Below are 15,354 nucleotides of genomic sequence, written 5' to 3' on the forward strand. Positions count from 1 at the left end.
TACAATATTCTTAATTATATCACAGTCCCAAATACATTTGATACAGCTACCTTATGTTTGTCCTTTTTACTACACATGAAATCTTAAGGAGTACTGATTGTAGTTGTAATAGGATTATGCTGCAATATTAGTCTGTGCTTTCCACAATGTTATCTTCTTCTAACTAGCCAAAGAATGTCCACTGCATTTAAACAGCACATTATAGAGATATTGCTCAGTACATAAACCACCCAGGATCATTCTGATAAAAGGAATACATACCAAACTGGGTAGTTCATAGCAGAGATATTTATCAGTCATTTGTTTTATATGCTAGATAAAGACAAGGGCAAGCAAGCAACGCTTAAAGGAACAGAAGACTGTTCTGCATTGGAATAACTGTAACTTACTATTTTAATTACCTCTTTAGATTTCTTCACTATTGGCTGCATTACAGTGAGGTCCATAGTGCTGCCACCCATAGCACTGCTAGTGCTTTTGTTTCGGACATGGCCTTTTTTGAACGGAGCCTTCCCTCCGGGCTGTAGTTCTTTTGTGGGGGAAGTTGGGGATGTTGAAAGAAGAGACTTCAAAGCTGCAACTTCTGCCTGTAGTGCATCAATCTACAACCAGTTTCAAACAGGACAAAAAAATGAAGAAAAAAATTACACTTTTGCAAATCTGTAATATTGATGGTGTAGATGAAGTCAACACATAGAAATTAATTATTGAATGAATATACAGTTTATACAAAAAACCCAACTAAAAAAGGTAGCTATTAAGAAACATGCTTAAAATTACACATGTAAGCTTTTATTTAATCAACAATAAAAACACCATAAATTTACTCCACTTTGTTAATAAACTAAATATATGGAAACATCAACTGCAGGTTACATACATAACAGAACACAGCACCAAATCTCTATCACTGAAAACTAAGTATACAAACCACATTTCACAGAAAATGGCAGCTCAAAATGGTATTCAATACGGTTTCAGAAATATACGTCTAGAAGGGTCTATCCAATGATAAAATGTAACATGGATTATCACTACATTTTTGTTGCGTTGTTACAATACATATACACACACTGCTCCCCCTTACCCCCAAAGCAAAATGTATCAAGATTTCTTTAAATTATATAAGACTCTAGCTTACAGACTGAAAATTTCTCAAGCTTTGTTATGCATTTGTGGCACCCTTGAAAAATGGTTGTTGATTCACAAGCAAGATTTAAAAATAAGGGTAGTTCTAAAGTATTGCGACGGAGGTACACAACTGATTCTTTGCAACTTTTGGAAAGTCCTTGAAAGTAGGTACAGTATTTAACTGGCTTTGCGTGGTTAATGGAAATCTTGTTAAATGTATTTACACTATAACAATCTAAAAATAGATTTAAAAAAAATTCCAAAGCAATCTTACCTACAATGCAATTATGGCTCCAAGTTGTATACATGCGATTTCTCTGTCAGTTTTACATTTCTCCCTGCCCAAGTTCTATTTTACCTGGTTGATTCTGCCTGTGACCCTCCTCCTGACAGTAAACTGACCAAACTAGTGCGATCAGTTTGCGTCTTGTGTCTGTCCTTCCGCTAAAGATACAGACCCACTGTGCAAAAACATAGTCAGCCACAGCCAGTACTTGTACTTCATTCACAGGAAACTGTAAATTATTGACGTGCCTGTGTGCACGGAGCCCCGCATAGCTGTGCTGTTTCTGCGGGGAGAAGATCCCCCATCTGCTATCATAGAGCGAGAAACACTGGCAGCGGGAGGTGGGTGTATAGGAGCATGTTACAACCTAAATATGGGTGTAACATGCTCCTAAAGGTGAACCTGTCATAGCTGGAGTAGTTAGCGAATACACATTTCTGTCCATCTCTTCCTGGAGAATCAGAACTATATAGTGTATTTCATTACTCCTGAGATAAAACCAATACATGCCACCTGAAGGACACATTTATCTCTATCAATTAGCAGCATTTTAAGCCCAAACACCACTATACTAGGAGATATTGGTGTTGGTTAGGCCCATTACCTCACCTAGGTGAACTAGCCATCCAATACCCATCATATTTGTATTCAAACAATAATTTTTGCTGGTACCAGAAAGCCAATGCACCGGTAGGAATTCCACAATATTAATATATGCAAACAACTGTATTTAAAGGATAATTGTCTTTTGTAACATGTTACACCCCTGTTCAGGATCTAACGTTGCAAATGTACCAGCCCCGCCCCACCCCCCAGTCCCCCGTTTTGGCAGCTTGCTGCCACAATCTAAAGAAAATGCAGTCGTGCGTGGCTATGCCCGGCCACATCATTCAGTGTTCTGTGAATGAGTGGACTACAACTACCGACAGCCTTTACAGCTGTCAGTTTGTAGTTCTCAATAAACTACCACGGCGCTGTTGAGCACTGTGGTAGTTCGTCGAGTCTTCCTCTCAGTGTGAAATTGCTGGTACATGGCATCAGAGATCTGCTAATAACTGGTGCAATGCTTTCCAGGCTCCTAAAAAAAATATAGTAAATGCACGTTTTTTTTTTTACCTGCAACAAACTGTGCATTTTTTTTTTTTTTTTTTTTAAGTGAACCTATCCTTTAAGGGTGGGGTAGCTGAATGATTGTTAAGACTGATACCCCATTCGTCACTCCTCAGACTTTCTTACTAGTCAGATCATTTCTGTTAACACTTTCCCCTAGAACCAGTAAAAAGGGACTGCATCAGCAGTTTATAGCTCTCTTTTTTAACCAAACAAGGAACATGAGTCAACATTTATGAGAGACACTGATTCATCTTATGCTCATTGACTAGACTCTGCAGAACTCAGAACCAGGTCTCTGTTAAGTATTTTCACATTTAAATGCCTAATTTTGTTTTCTGTTGCATAATTGTCCTTTTTTTGTTGTAATCCCTTTTTCTGTAAAATATTGTGTCTGTCCTGTTTTACTAGTTTTTTCAATGATATTAAACAATATTTTAAAATAGGCAATACCATCTCTAATGCACTAAGCTTATTACGGTCTGTGGTGACAGTGGGCATTACAGACATTAAAAGTCATAATTGTTATGATAAACATTGGATATTTATGATAAAATATCTGGTGGAAGATTAAAGAGTGAACTGTGTAGTTAACAAAACCCAGCGACGATCACACTCAGTCTGTTGGCACTTAGATTGTGGTCCTGCGAGCTGGAAAATCCTTGTGCAGGGTGAGGCTGGGAGTGTCATTGCCACGAATCAGTGACAGCGCGGTGTGAGAGTTTGACCATTTGGCACAAGTTGGTAAAGATGACTGGGGTCTGATACCACGTCAGTTACAGCCTTTATTGTATAAAGCGGGAAATTATGAAATGTTACTGCATACCTTCCCATGTGCTTCTTTAAGCTGTTTCTCTGCTGTGGCTTGTTTAACATTTGCTTCTCGTACCATTTTATGTGCTTCCTAGGATCAAAACATTAAAAAAAAACAACTTTTTACACATATCTTAAAACAGAACTCCCCCCCAACATGTTTTTTGTAGAGTAGAGTAGGGAAGGTTTAGAATCTCCATCAGGTTTTACCATAGTTTATGCTCCATCAATTCAAGATCTAGTAATACATTAGGGGACGAGGGAAAACTGCTATGGGTGACATCACATTAGTGCAGTCTGTGAGGTCAAGTCATTATAATTTATTACATGTAACCCGTGTCTTATGGAAAGATCAAATTTGTGCTAAATACTACAAATTTCAAAAATATGTACTTTTTTTTTTTAGCTTAAAAAACAAAACAAAAAAAGGATAAGGATTCATGGGCTTTCCTGTAGAAGTGTAAATAAAACAAAAGTGTGGCATGCAATAGTGAACAAACATATGCTGAAATAAACAACCAAACAATAAAGTGCTGATATTTGGTGGAAAAAAAAAAAAGTATTTTTTTCCTGAAAATTTGCATTTGATAAAGATCGCGCGACATAAAAAACTGCAGAAACCACCATTTTATCCTCCTGGGCCTTTGCTTTTAGAAAATTGCATATTTTTTTTTTGCTAGAAAAATACTGATTTTTACATGCATGAGACAAAATGTCAGAATTGGCCCCAACTGGAAGTGGTTAATGTCAATTCACTAAAAAAAGATGTGGACATTAAGTTAAAAGAAAACGATGCGTCAGTGTGGTAAGTTTCTGTGCTTAGCTCAGGAATGTAAATAATTTGTAACGTTGCTCTAGAGGAAGATTATCATGTGAATGAAGGCACGCTAAGAATGTTTCATAGTTTCACGCTACTGTATTTCTGTGTACCTTCATTTATACAACAATCTTCCCCTGGTACAGTGCTAGTTTTGGAAATTCTTAGTGAACTGACCCATGTCACATTGGAAAGACTTGCATTACTTACTAAGATGACTGCTTTGTAAATGAGCAATTACAAAAGCAATGATATCCATAATAAAGCTCTGTTGTACACCATCAATACTTAGGCCTTATGCACACTGGGCTTTTGCCCAGCTCTTCTGAAACGCCTTTTTCCAGGCAGGAGAAAAGCCACGCTTTTCAAACATACCTAGGTGTGTTCAGACATAATCAAGTGTTGGGGGCCTTCATTCATTTCATTGGCTAAAGTATTAACTTATTCTGACCATTGAAATGAATGGATGTGCCTAGCGCTTAAGCATGTTTAGATGCGTTTAGTTATGTCTGGGCGTGTTAGGAGTTTTTTCCCTGGCAAAACGCTACTGCTCCTGAACGCACTGGCAGAGGGGTTTTTTTTTCTGCCTCTAAATGGCTGTAAACACCTTTATGTGCAGACACATAGGCTAACACTGGGGGGCATTAAGAGGCAGAAAAAAAACAAAAAAAGAAACAAAAAAAACAAAAAAAAAAAAAAAAAAGTGGCTTTTAAAAATGTCCAGTGTGCATGAGGCCTTAGTTGGAACATGGCAGCATTTATACCTGTTTGCCAATTAAACATTTAAAATGGGAATTCAGAAAGCTATAAAAAAAAAAAAAAAATTGATACAGTGGGGAAATCAATTATTTGATCCAGTTACAAAGAAATGAAGGGTCTATAATTTTTTCATCGTAGGTGTATTTTAAAAATGATAGAGTCAGAATATCATCCAAAAATCAAGAAAAAAAAAACACTTCTAAATCGAGTTGCAGTTCAGTGAGTAAAATAAGTAGTTGATACCCTACCAGCCAACAAGAATTATGCCTTCCACATTCCGGCTACAGTATGTGCTCATGCGGTACACAGATTAGTCCTGTCAATTTAACAACAACTCGTTATGTGTATATAAGACACCTGTCTGCAGAATCTTTCTTCCGTTCAAACCTCACCATCATGGGCAAGACCAAAGAGCTGTCAAAGGATGTCAGGAACAAGATTATAGACCTGCACGAGGCTGGAATGGGCTACAAGACCATCAGCAAGAAGCTTTGTGAAAAGGAGACTGCTGTTGGAGCAATTTTTCGCAAATGGAAGAAATACAAAATAACCATCAATCTCCCTTGGTCTGGAGCACAATGCAAGACTTCGCCTCATGGGGTGAGGATGATCATGGGAAAAGTGAGGGATTATCCCAGAACTACACAGAAGGAGCTTGTGAATGATCTCAAGGCAATTAAACCATTGGTAACACAATACGCCGCCATGGATTGAAATCCTGCAGCACCCAGGAGGTCTCCCTCCTCAAGAAGGCACATGTACACATGTACACTCCCATCTGAAGTTTGTCAATGAACATCTAAATGATCCAGAGAAGGATTGGGAAAAAGTGATGTGGTCAGATGGGACCAAAGCTGAGCTCTTTCATATTAACTGGACTCGCTGTGTATGGAGGAAGAACAATGCTGACTATGACCCTAATAACACCATCCCTACAGTCAAGCATGGAGGTGGAATGTATTGTAAAATCTTGGATGAGAACCTTCTTCCCTCAGCCAGAACACTGAAGATGGGTCATGGATGGGTCTTCCAGCATGACAATGACACAAAACATACCGCCAAGGTTGATATTCTATTCCTATCATTTAAAATACAACTATGATAAAAAAAATTATAGACCCTTCATTCCTTTGGAAGTGGGCAAACTTACAAAATCTGAAGGGGATCAAATAATTCATTTTCCCTACTGTATTCTACAAAAAAAAAAAAAGTTTTGCCCGGCATCCTACTCATCTACATACACTGCAATAATAAATGTAACTTGGGCCCCTTTCACACGGGACGGATCCGTGTTGATCCGCCCCGTGAACATCCGCTGCTCAGCGGGGATCGCTCAGTTTTCCCCAGCAGAGTCAGGGGATGACAGGGCGGGACCCGCACACTGTGCAGGGACCGCCCTGTCAGATCTCCGCTCTCCCCTATGGGGGATCGGAGGAACACGGACCGTCTGTCCGTGTTCATCCGATCCGCTCTGCAGACGGATAGAAAAATAGGATTTTCTTCCGTCTGCAGAATCGGACGAGAGCGGGGCCGGATGACATCGGGTGTTAGCGGATGTACATCTGCTGACACCCGCTATCCCATAGGGATGCATGTATGTCCGTATTTCATCCGAAAACGGATGGATGAGATACGGACACACGGTCCCGCATGTGTGAAAGGGGCCTTACAAATGTGTAGGCTGGCATTCCTGGTCTCTCCATTTCATATTTCAAGTTATCTGGCTGTCAGGCATCAAGTCACTAACCTGCTGCAAGTAAGCAGATAAGGAGTTCTGATCTTACTTGCTGCTCAATTGTTCTAGCTACTAGACATGTAAATTCATTTTCGTCCGAATTTCGGGTATTTTCGTTATTGTTTTAACAAACGATAACAAATGTGCAGGATCCGAAAACCGAAAGATCCGACATAAACAAATGCTTTATTTTAGTTTTTGTTGCAACAACAGTTCGATATAGATAGGAGATTCAATATGACGCTGACAATAGTGATCTGTGTCCATCGAACCTGTGGTCGAATGTGCCTAACCTTAGCTCTATTAGTCCAAGATTATTCGACATAGAGAGAAAAGATTCGCCCTTATAGAGACAATAGCAAAAAATGTCGAATGTGCCTAACCTAACTATTAGTCCAAGATTATTCGACATGAAGATTCGACGAAGCAGTCACCGCGAGTGGACATTTATGGTCAAATGCTCCGCCCATAGGCTATACAGGCTGTATAGGCGTCGTACAGTTTAGCTGCTTCGTCAAATCTTCTTAGAACATTCGACAGACACCATAAGCCTTCAATGACAGATTTGACCTTAATTATTTCGGATGAATGCATTTTTTAACGAAACAAAATTAATAAAAACTAATTTTGGGAGTAACTAAATAAATTTATTTTTCGGACGAAAACGAAATTAGTGTGCACGTCTACTAGCTACAAATTCAATAGGTCTGAAGCCAATGGACCAATCGGACAGCCTGTCAACTAGCATATTCAGGAGGTCAGTTAATAGCTGCCAACATATTGTATTTCCCTCAGGACATTTTTTTTTTTTTTTTTTTAAAGAAAGATTGTTTTCCATGGTAATGTGTTAGTAACTTGGGACTTTGGGACAGACATGCAGCTCAAAAAGACCATTTCCTTTGGAAGCAACAACACAAAAATATTGAACAGTACAAAGGTATTAAACACATACCCAGTAGGTGCACATATATGTGTACAATGTACAGTATATACACGCAGTGGTGTTCATTTTTAGAAGCTTATATACAGCATCTGTAAAGGATTCACAGTGCTTCGCTTTTTCCACATTTTGTTATGTTACAGCCTTATTTCAAAATGGATTAAATATGTTATTTTTCTCAAAATTCTACAAACATGACCCCATAATGACAGCGTGAAAGTAATTTGTTTTGAATCTTTGCAAATTTATTTAGGAAAAAAAAATAAAAATCCTACATACATCATGTTCTTTTTTGCACTTTGTATACTTTCTCTGATAAAGCACTTACTTCAAACAGACTAGCTGTAAGCTCTTCTAGCTCCTGGCCAAGTTGGTCCCGCACTTTAGAAAGTCTCTCACATTCTTCATCTTTTAGTTTCAGCTCCTTTAAATGACACAATAACCAGAGAAGTTACAAGTTATTTGGTAGTTAATGCAACACATTTCAATGCTCTCTAAATCAGAGACAATAAAAAAAAAAAAAAAAAAAAAGAAGATTCACCACACCTAACTTTCAATGCATATTAAAAGTGGACCTAAACTCAAAAGTAAAAGGAGATTTGTCATAGGAAATATTTAGAAATGGCAATTGTGTCAGTAATCCTTGTACCTGGCAGGCCCCTGGGCCGAGTACACTTTTGTACCATACTTGACTGGACTGCCGAGGTCCTTCCTCAGCCCCTCCTTTCTTTTGTTTCTTGTGGTACATCTTTTACCTGTGCTCTTCGGAACCTGACTCATTGCAATTTATCCGATATGATCTTGCTCTATGTGCATATCCTCTTTAAGAGTCTACTTCTATTGTTAGGACGGACTGCCTTTGTAACACCTTATCTTTATGTATCTTACAGTACTGTTTTTTTCCTTGTGGTTGTTTTCTTTTATGTCAATAAAGCATTTTAACAAGAAATGTTAATTATGCCTAAGAATTACCCTAACACTACTATTTGTCTTGAATTACTCCTGAAAAAGAACAGTGCATTCCTGAGATACGAGGGTGCCAAGACAATCCTGTGCCTATAGTTTTATATCTGAAGTGTGGGATCCAAAGCACTGCTGTTCTAGACTGCTAGTCTTGGGGGATATGGCGACGTCACTATTGTGCTTCAGTTTTCTTTGCTGAAGGCAGATACGAGGAAGAAAAGCTTTAATGAAGATGGCAGCCCCCACGCGATGACAGTGTGATACAAGGTCACGATAGGTCAGTAATGAGTAAAATATCAGCTGCAGGAAGGCTACTGTCAGTACTGCTCACTTGTCTTTTGTCCCCCGCCTGCCTTTTTGAGCACAGTTTTCAGTGTTTGGCACCTCTTTAACTGGTTCCCGACCATGTCACGCAGATATACTGTGGCAGAATGGCTCCCCTGGGCGAAATCCCGTACGGGTACGTGCTTTCCTTTTTTCGGCCACCAGAGGGCGCGCGTGCGCTCGCTGCACAGCGGGGGACCCGATGTACGTGGCCGGCAGGCGCAATCTCGTGCACGAGCACCAGCACGGGCATTTGCGCGTGTAAACACACAAATCCCTGTGCTGTCAGAGGAGCCATATCGTTTGTTCATACTAAGTAGGAAAAACGATAGGTCTCCTCTCCTAGTCAATATTCTCATACAGTTAGAACACACTGAGGGAACACACAATTAACCCCTTGATCGCCCCCTGGTGTTAACCCCTTCCCTGCCAGTGACATTTACACTGTAAATCAGTGGGTTTTTACAACACTGATCACTGATTACATGTTTATATAAAGTCTTAAATTATTGCAGTTGAAGACAAGCAAATCCTGGAATACAATTCAAGTAAAACTGTACTTCTCAAACAAAAGAAATATGCATTTCTGCCACTGGGAGGCACAGTAGGGGAAAGGCTTGTGTTTAGTTTGCCTGTGGCCTCTATCCTGTACCTCCTACGGTTGGCTGATTATAGGGATACAATAGATGATAATTAAGGCCTAAAAGAACAGAAACTGACAGGTAAGAGGGTACATTTGTCTGACAAATTAGTTTATCTTTATAACCATTAAAAAATAATGTTCTCCACCATCACAGCAAAATGTTTACCCCATAGTTTGGTCAGTAAATAGGTTTTTTCTTTTCTTTTCGGTAAAATGATGAGACCGACATCTAGAGTTTGGAAACATTTCCACAGTGCAATTTCTGCTGAGAGCAAATCTTCAATTTGCAATAATTGTGAGAAGAAATATTTGTTTCCAAATGCTACAAGGATGACAAAACACATCCTTGCATGCCAGAGGAGCCCTAAAGACATTAAAAATACTTTATGGAACAAAATGACATGCTTCTGGATCACCATGGTCAAAAACTGAAAATGACTTTCAAATTTGTAAAACTACTCCCTAATGATTTTTTTTTAAATTTTTCCCAAAACATTTTCTGGAAAACAAACATGGAAAATTTTTTTTTGTTCTCATGGCTTTAAAATTTCCAGAAGTTTTACATCTTAAGACAGCAGGCATTTTTGTGAGTTTTCTGCAAGATGGTTTTGTATACTTTGATCTGACACTTGGCTTGGTCCAGCTCCCCAATCGAAGGATAATACCCATTTGGTGACTTGTTGCCAGATCTCTTCTTTTTTTTGTATGCATCACAATAGCTCTGGATACTTGAGTCATATAATTCTGGATGCTGTTCCACCTCTTCTATGAGTACTGATACATTAATATCATTCTTCATGACACTTGCTGGCTCTGACCCTTCCACGTACCGACACTTGCTGGCGAGGTCTCTTGTTGACACAAAACTTGGCCACTGGCAATAATGCTCAGTGCCTCTGCTCCTGCCACTGTCAGTATTGCTGGCTGGCTTGCTTTTGCCTGCACACAGAAGCAAATGGTTTTACCACAGAGCTGCTCTATACAAACAGGAAGTGGCTGGAGCTGCTTTATACAAAGAAAATGGCTGGAGCTGCTCTATACAAACAAGAAGCGGCTGGAGCTGCTCTATACAAACAGGAAGTGGCTGAAGCTACTCTGTCCTAGTTCTCCATTTCCCAGTGCATTCTGGGATACGGGAACCTAAGGTGCAGTTACGGCACGTTACTACTGAAATAAATGGAGGCGGCTGATAAGTGACATACTGCCTAATTTTTAACACAATGCTAACAGTCCTGTGTGTACTGCACTGTGTGGTGCCCATTGTAATATTCACAGCAGGCATTGAAGGGTGGTTATGAGGCTTTAAAAATGTTTCTTAAACTCAGGGTACTGACGTACATGTGAACAAGCCTTAGGAACGTTTATGTTTTTGCATTCAATATACACAGAACCAAATTACACCTTTTTGTTTTAAGATGGCTAGCACAATGACAAGGACCCTCATATTTCAAAGTTGGTCAAAAGAAAATTTTTAGCTAACTTCTAAGACTGCAACTAAATATAGTTTTACAACAGGAGACTGTGGCTAATACAATAATTCTCATAGGCTTAACACTTTGCACTTTATTACTCTCTGGGCTTTAGCAAGCTCCTCCTTTAGTCGTTCATATCCTTTTTCTCTGACTTCTAGAACAGATGGACTCCGCAGGCGGGACATGCTGTCTGTACTCCAGTTAAGCACATCATCTGGCCCGTCCACTACATCGGTCAGTGTTGCTCCTTGCAAAAACTCCCTCTCTGCACGGTTGCTGTCCTTCCTCCGACTGTGTTTGGGTGAACATGTCTGACATCCAGAGGTAGAACATGACAAAGTATCCGATAAGCTGGAGCTGTAAATAAGATCATACATATTAGTTCACTGGTCTGCTTATTTAAAAACACTTAAACCTAAATGTATTCATTTAGACCCCTTTCACACTGGGGCCGCACCTAGTCAGCAGTAAGACGCTTTAGCGGTGCTTTTCTACCTCGATAGCGCCTAATTAAGGGGTTAAATGTGCCCATGTTACGGCGCTTCGACAGCGCTGCCCATTCATTCCAATGGGCAGGGGCAGTGAAGGAGCGCTGTATACAGCGCTCCTACACCGCCCCAAAAGATGCTGCTTGCAGGACTTTTTCTAACGTCCTGCAAGCGTACCGCCACAGTGTGAAAGCACTCAGGCTTTCAAACTGGGGAGGCATGGGAGACGTTTTTCAGGTGCTTTACAGGCGCTATTTTTAGTGCTAAAACGCATTCAATGTAAAAGGGGTCTTAAGATCCTATGAAATGTATAAAAATACACAATCAAGTTACATTATAATAGGGCTGAAACAACGAATTGATTAATCGACAACTAATCGATTATGAAATGAATCGATTACCATTTTCATAATCGATTAATCGGTCAGCCAACTAGTTGGCCTGCATACAGAATGCATTATTTGTTTACATATTAGGAAATACAGTGCAGCACACATACAGCTCAGTACACCATCCATACATGTCAGTAAGTGCTTGAGAACTTGTGAATGTATGAGGAGCAATGCCTCATGGGACATGTAGTCTTGGGCAGGAAGTGAGTGGTACTAAAGGCAGAAGTTTTCTTTACCTTGCCATTAGGGCACTCTATACTGTACTTAACGCACAGCAAAAAGCAGTGTAGGAACAGATCAAAAGCAAACTGCATAGGTGTGTACCCAGCCTTATGCTGACCACACGGATCATTTTTCAGATGAGAATATTCATATGAAAAATCTTTGCACATTCGCTGAAAGAATGTTGTTTGAAATTTTCACTTGCTTTTACCATTCTGTTTTAAAATGAATGTAATTTCTGAACGAAAACCACATACACTGTCTGAAAATTCCTTTGACAAAGCAGTTTTCTATTATTTCTTGTCACAGTGGTTGAAAACGAATGTCGATTTGACCCCACTAACGATTCGAAAATCGAACAAACGTTCTTAAAATGACTTTTTTTTTTTTTGAAGGAAGACATGGTTTTTGTATGGCTAGCATATAATATATTACAGTTTGAAAATCGGCATAACAGTCTAACTTTTTTTTCTTTAAAAAAAGGATCTGAGTCTGATGATATTTACCAGATTCAACCTCTAATAGTATATACAGTATATCTCCTCTAATAGTATATACAGTATATATCTCTTCTGTCTGTTATTCTCAGAGTGGATTAGAGATTTTGCTCTCTAACCATATAGTTGGTTATTCATATTTACCACTGCATATAGATATTTAAGTAAAAAATTGCCTTTTTTTTAAACTTTACATATTAACTAAATTCTACATCACACTTTAAGGTTATTAACCGATTAATCGAAACAATAATCGGCCAACTAATCGATTATGAAAATAATAGTTGCAGCCCTACATTATAAAAAAAGATATTCTGATATGTTAACTTGGCTTTGAAAGAATATAGATGTATACATGAAATGTAAAAACAAAGAAAAAAAAAAAAAAAAAAAAAAAAACCCCCAATTTCTCTATTTTTAGGGCTGGCTTCACACCTATACGTTGTGCTATGCGCAGTAACCTGCAGCAAAGATCCTGCATTTGGGAAAATGCACATTTAGATGGTATATGGCACCCCACTACGCAACTTCACAGACGACTGTAAAAATGTAAAGGCGCCTTTAATGGAGAAGTACAGCCTGAGCTTGTTTGGCTGGGCTTCTCCTATGGGTCACAGGAGTGCAATTCGTTTTGCACTCCTGTGACCCATTTTCAGCAGAGAGCAGTCTGAAGTCTGCTCTCTGCTGACGTCACTGGAATAAGTCCAGTCACCGCGTCATCACGACATTAAAGTCTGGATCCGCCAGGTGCCTGGACTGATGCCTGTCTCGGCCTCTCAGCGAGCCGCTGAGATGGCCACTTCCCGCCCCTCCACAGCTCAGCGCTCCAGTGAGCAAGGAGCAGCAGAGAGGAGAGCTGCTGACTGACAGGCAGCAGCTATCCTCTCGGGGATCTATGAGAACCGAGCCATCGGCGATGTTCGATGGCTCAGTTCTCAGAGTAGAGGCTCCGGGGGACAGATGCAGTATCAGACCGATGCTGCATCCATCTAGGCAAGTATAAAAAGGGGGGAAAAAACCCATACCTCTCTTTTAATGATCTAGTTGTTTAATTAGAAGTTACCTTCTCCCTGTAGCATTGCGGCAACTTAAGTGTCTTGGTGAAGAATACACAGGCTGTGTAGGTAGGTCGGATGCATTCAATGAGTTTTGTTGTGAAGGGTTTGAAGTGACACTTAAATGTCTGTAGACAACATTAGGTGAGGTAGTTGGTTCCTGAGACTTTACATCAATAACACCGACATCTGGAGTTGTGGGTGATGCGAGATTCACTTCATGAAATCCTTCCAAGGGATCACTAGCCATAGTATACACATCATCCACACACCTGAAATAAACAAAACATTGCTAAAAATTGAGGATCATACTCATTGGTTTAGGTCTGGTTCACATCTATGCATATTTTGGTACGTTTTGCAGAAACGCACTACAGTTCATTTAGCATGGTTTCCTATGGTATTTAGTACATTCTCAGTCATAGAATATAGATGCAGCAACTGACATCAGGGTGTACTTGCTCCTAGTCAAGTGTCTTAAAGTATTACTGCCGCTAGATTATTAACAGCCTTGTGTTCGCCAGGCACAGCCAAATGCTAGCCTACACATTTCCTACAGGACAGTTTCCTTTACAGTGAAAGCTGTGCCATGTTCTCGGCACAGCTGGTTTTGCAATATTGCATGCAAACATGCAGCCGCTTGGCCCACCCTAGAGGCTGCATATTTGTGTGCCGTTGGCGCCAACAGGTTAAAAAACGTCTTTATGTAAGTTCACCTTCAGGAACGTTACACAACCGTTTTTAGGGTGGGTGGATCATGTTCCTGCTCTTGCATCCTCTCCCCAATCCCCCTTCTGATTGTGACAGTGGGCCGGGCCCATCCAGCTGCATCATTCATTCACAGAGTACTGTGAATGGGGGGGGGGGGGGGGACGACAACTACCATCAGTCATTGCAACTGACGGCTTGTAGTTAACAATGAACTATCGGGGTGCTGATGAGCACTCTAGGTAGTTCATTGATGCTTCCTGTCATTCAGTAACTGCTTGTCCCCTGTCAGTACGAGGTACAGGCAGACAGCTACACTGACCGTCTGCAGGAGCCTGAGATTGCCCCCATGATCAGAAATTCTTTACAGGCTAATAAATAATAAAGGCACATTTTTTACCTGCAAAAGATGTGCAATTATTATCTTTTTATTTTTTTTTTTTTAGAAGGGTGAACTTATCCTTTAAAAATGTATTTTTCCCCACCATGGAGGTACCAGTGATTCCCGAAAAAATCCATTTTTAATGCATTTCTACTTGTTGCATGGGTAAGTGGGAAGAAACCACTTCAAATTGAAGAAATCCCTGGTTGTCACAAGGGTTACAAGATCCAGCGTTTCTACTGGAAGATTTCTCCTCTCTTACTTTTCTAAGGACAACCCAAAATGTGGCATTTTTTCTTTACTTTCAATTAAAATAGTAAACATGACAAATAAAGAGGGTGTATCACTCTAACAGTTACAGAAAGCAATAAAAGCCCGACATCTGTTCTAATTCCTCTCCACCCCATCTAAAAATAAAATAATAAATACAATTAGCCTTTAGTTAAATTTCAAGAAATATGTCTACATCAATTTAGGGGATGATATAAATTGGGAGGAACAATATAAAAAGTATTTCAAATCGAGAGGTTTACCTTTATATACACACACTAAATGCAAAATCAGACCTTCAGCATTCCTAACATTACCCGCACTACCCTTTCTGAAAGCTGGCTTCT

The 15,354-nt window shown here is 39.7% G+C and overlaps 1 protein-coding gene across 3 annotated transcripts in view; it reads right to left on the reverse strand.

Annotated features, from left to right (window-relative positions):
- The window catches only part of RAB3IP (RAB3A interacting protein), a 108,976-nt gene that overhangs the window by 33,064 nt on the left and 60,558 nt on the right, over positions 1–15,354 (reverse strand). For 2 of the 3 annotated variants that reach the window (XM_073620055.1, XM_073620054.1), the window contains 5 exons: positions 13,656–13,919; positions 11,092–11,350; positions 7,920–8,015; positions 3,354–3,431; positions 390–602 (listed from right to left, as the gene is read on the reverse strand). In XM_073620055.1, the coding sequence (XP_073476156.1) occupies positions 390–602; positions 3,354–3,431; positions 7,920–8,015; positions 11,092–11,350; positions 13,656–13,897 (888 nt within the window). In that variant the 5' untranslated portion in view covers positions 13,898–13,919. The remainder of the gene's footprint in view (positions 1–389; positions 603–3,353; positions 3,432–7,919; positions 8,016–11,091; positions 11,351–13,655; positions 13,920–15,354) is intronic. The other variant, XM_073620056.1, reaches the window with a different exon arrangement.

Source organism: Aquarana catesbeiana, linkage group LG03 (genome assembly GCF_042186555.1).
Source record: "Aquarana catesbeiana isolate 2022-GZ linkage group LG03, ASM4218655v1, whole genome shotgun sequence".
Lineage (NCBI taxonomy): Eukaryota > Metazoa > Chordata > Amphibia > Anura > Ranidae > Aquarana > Aquarana catesbeiana.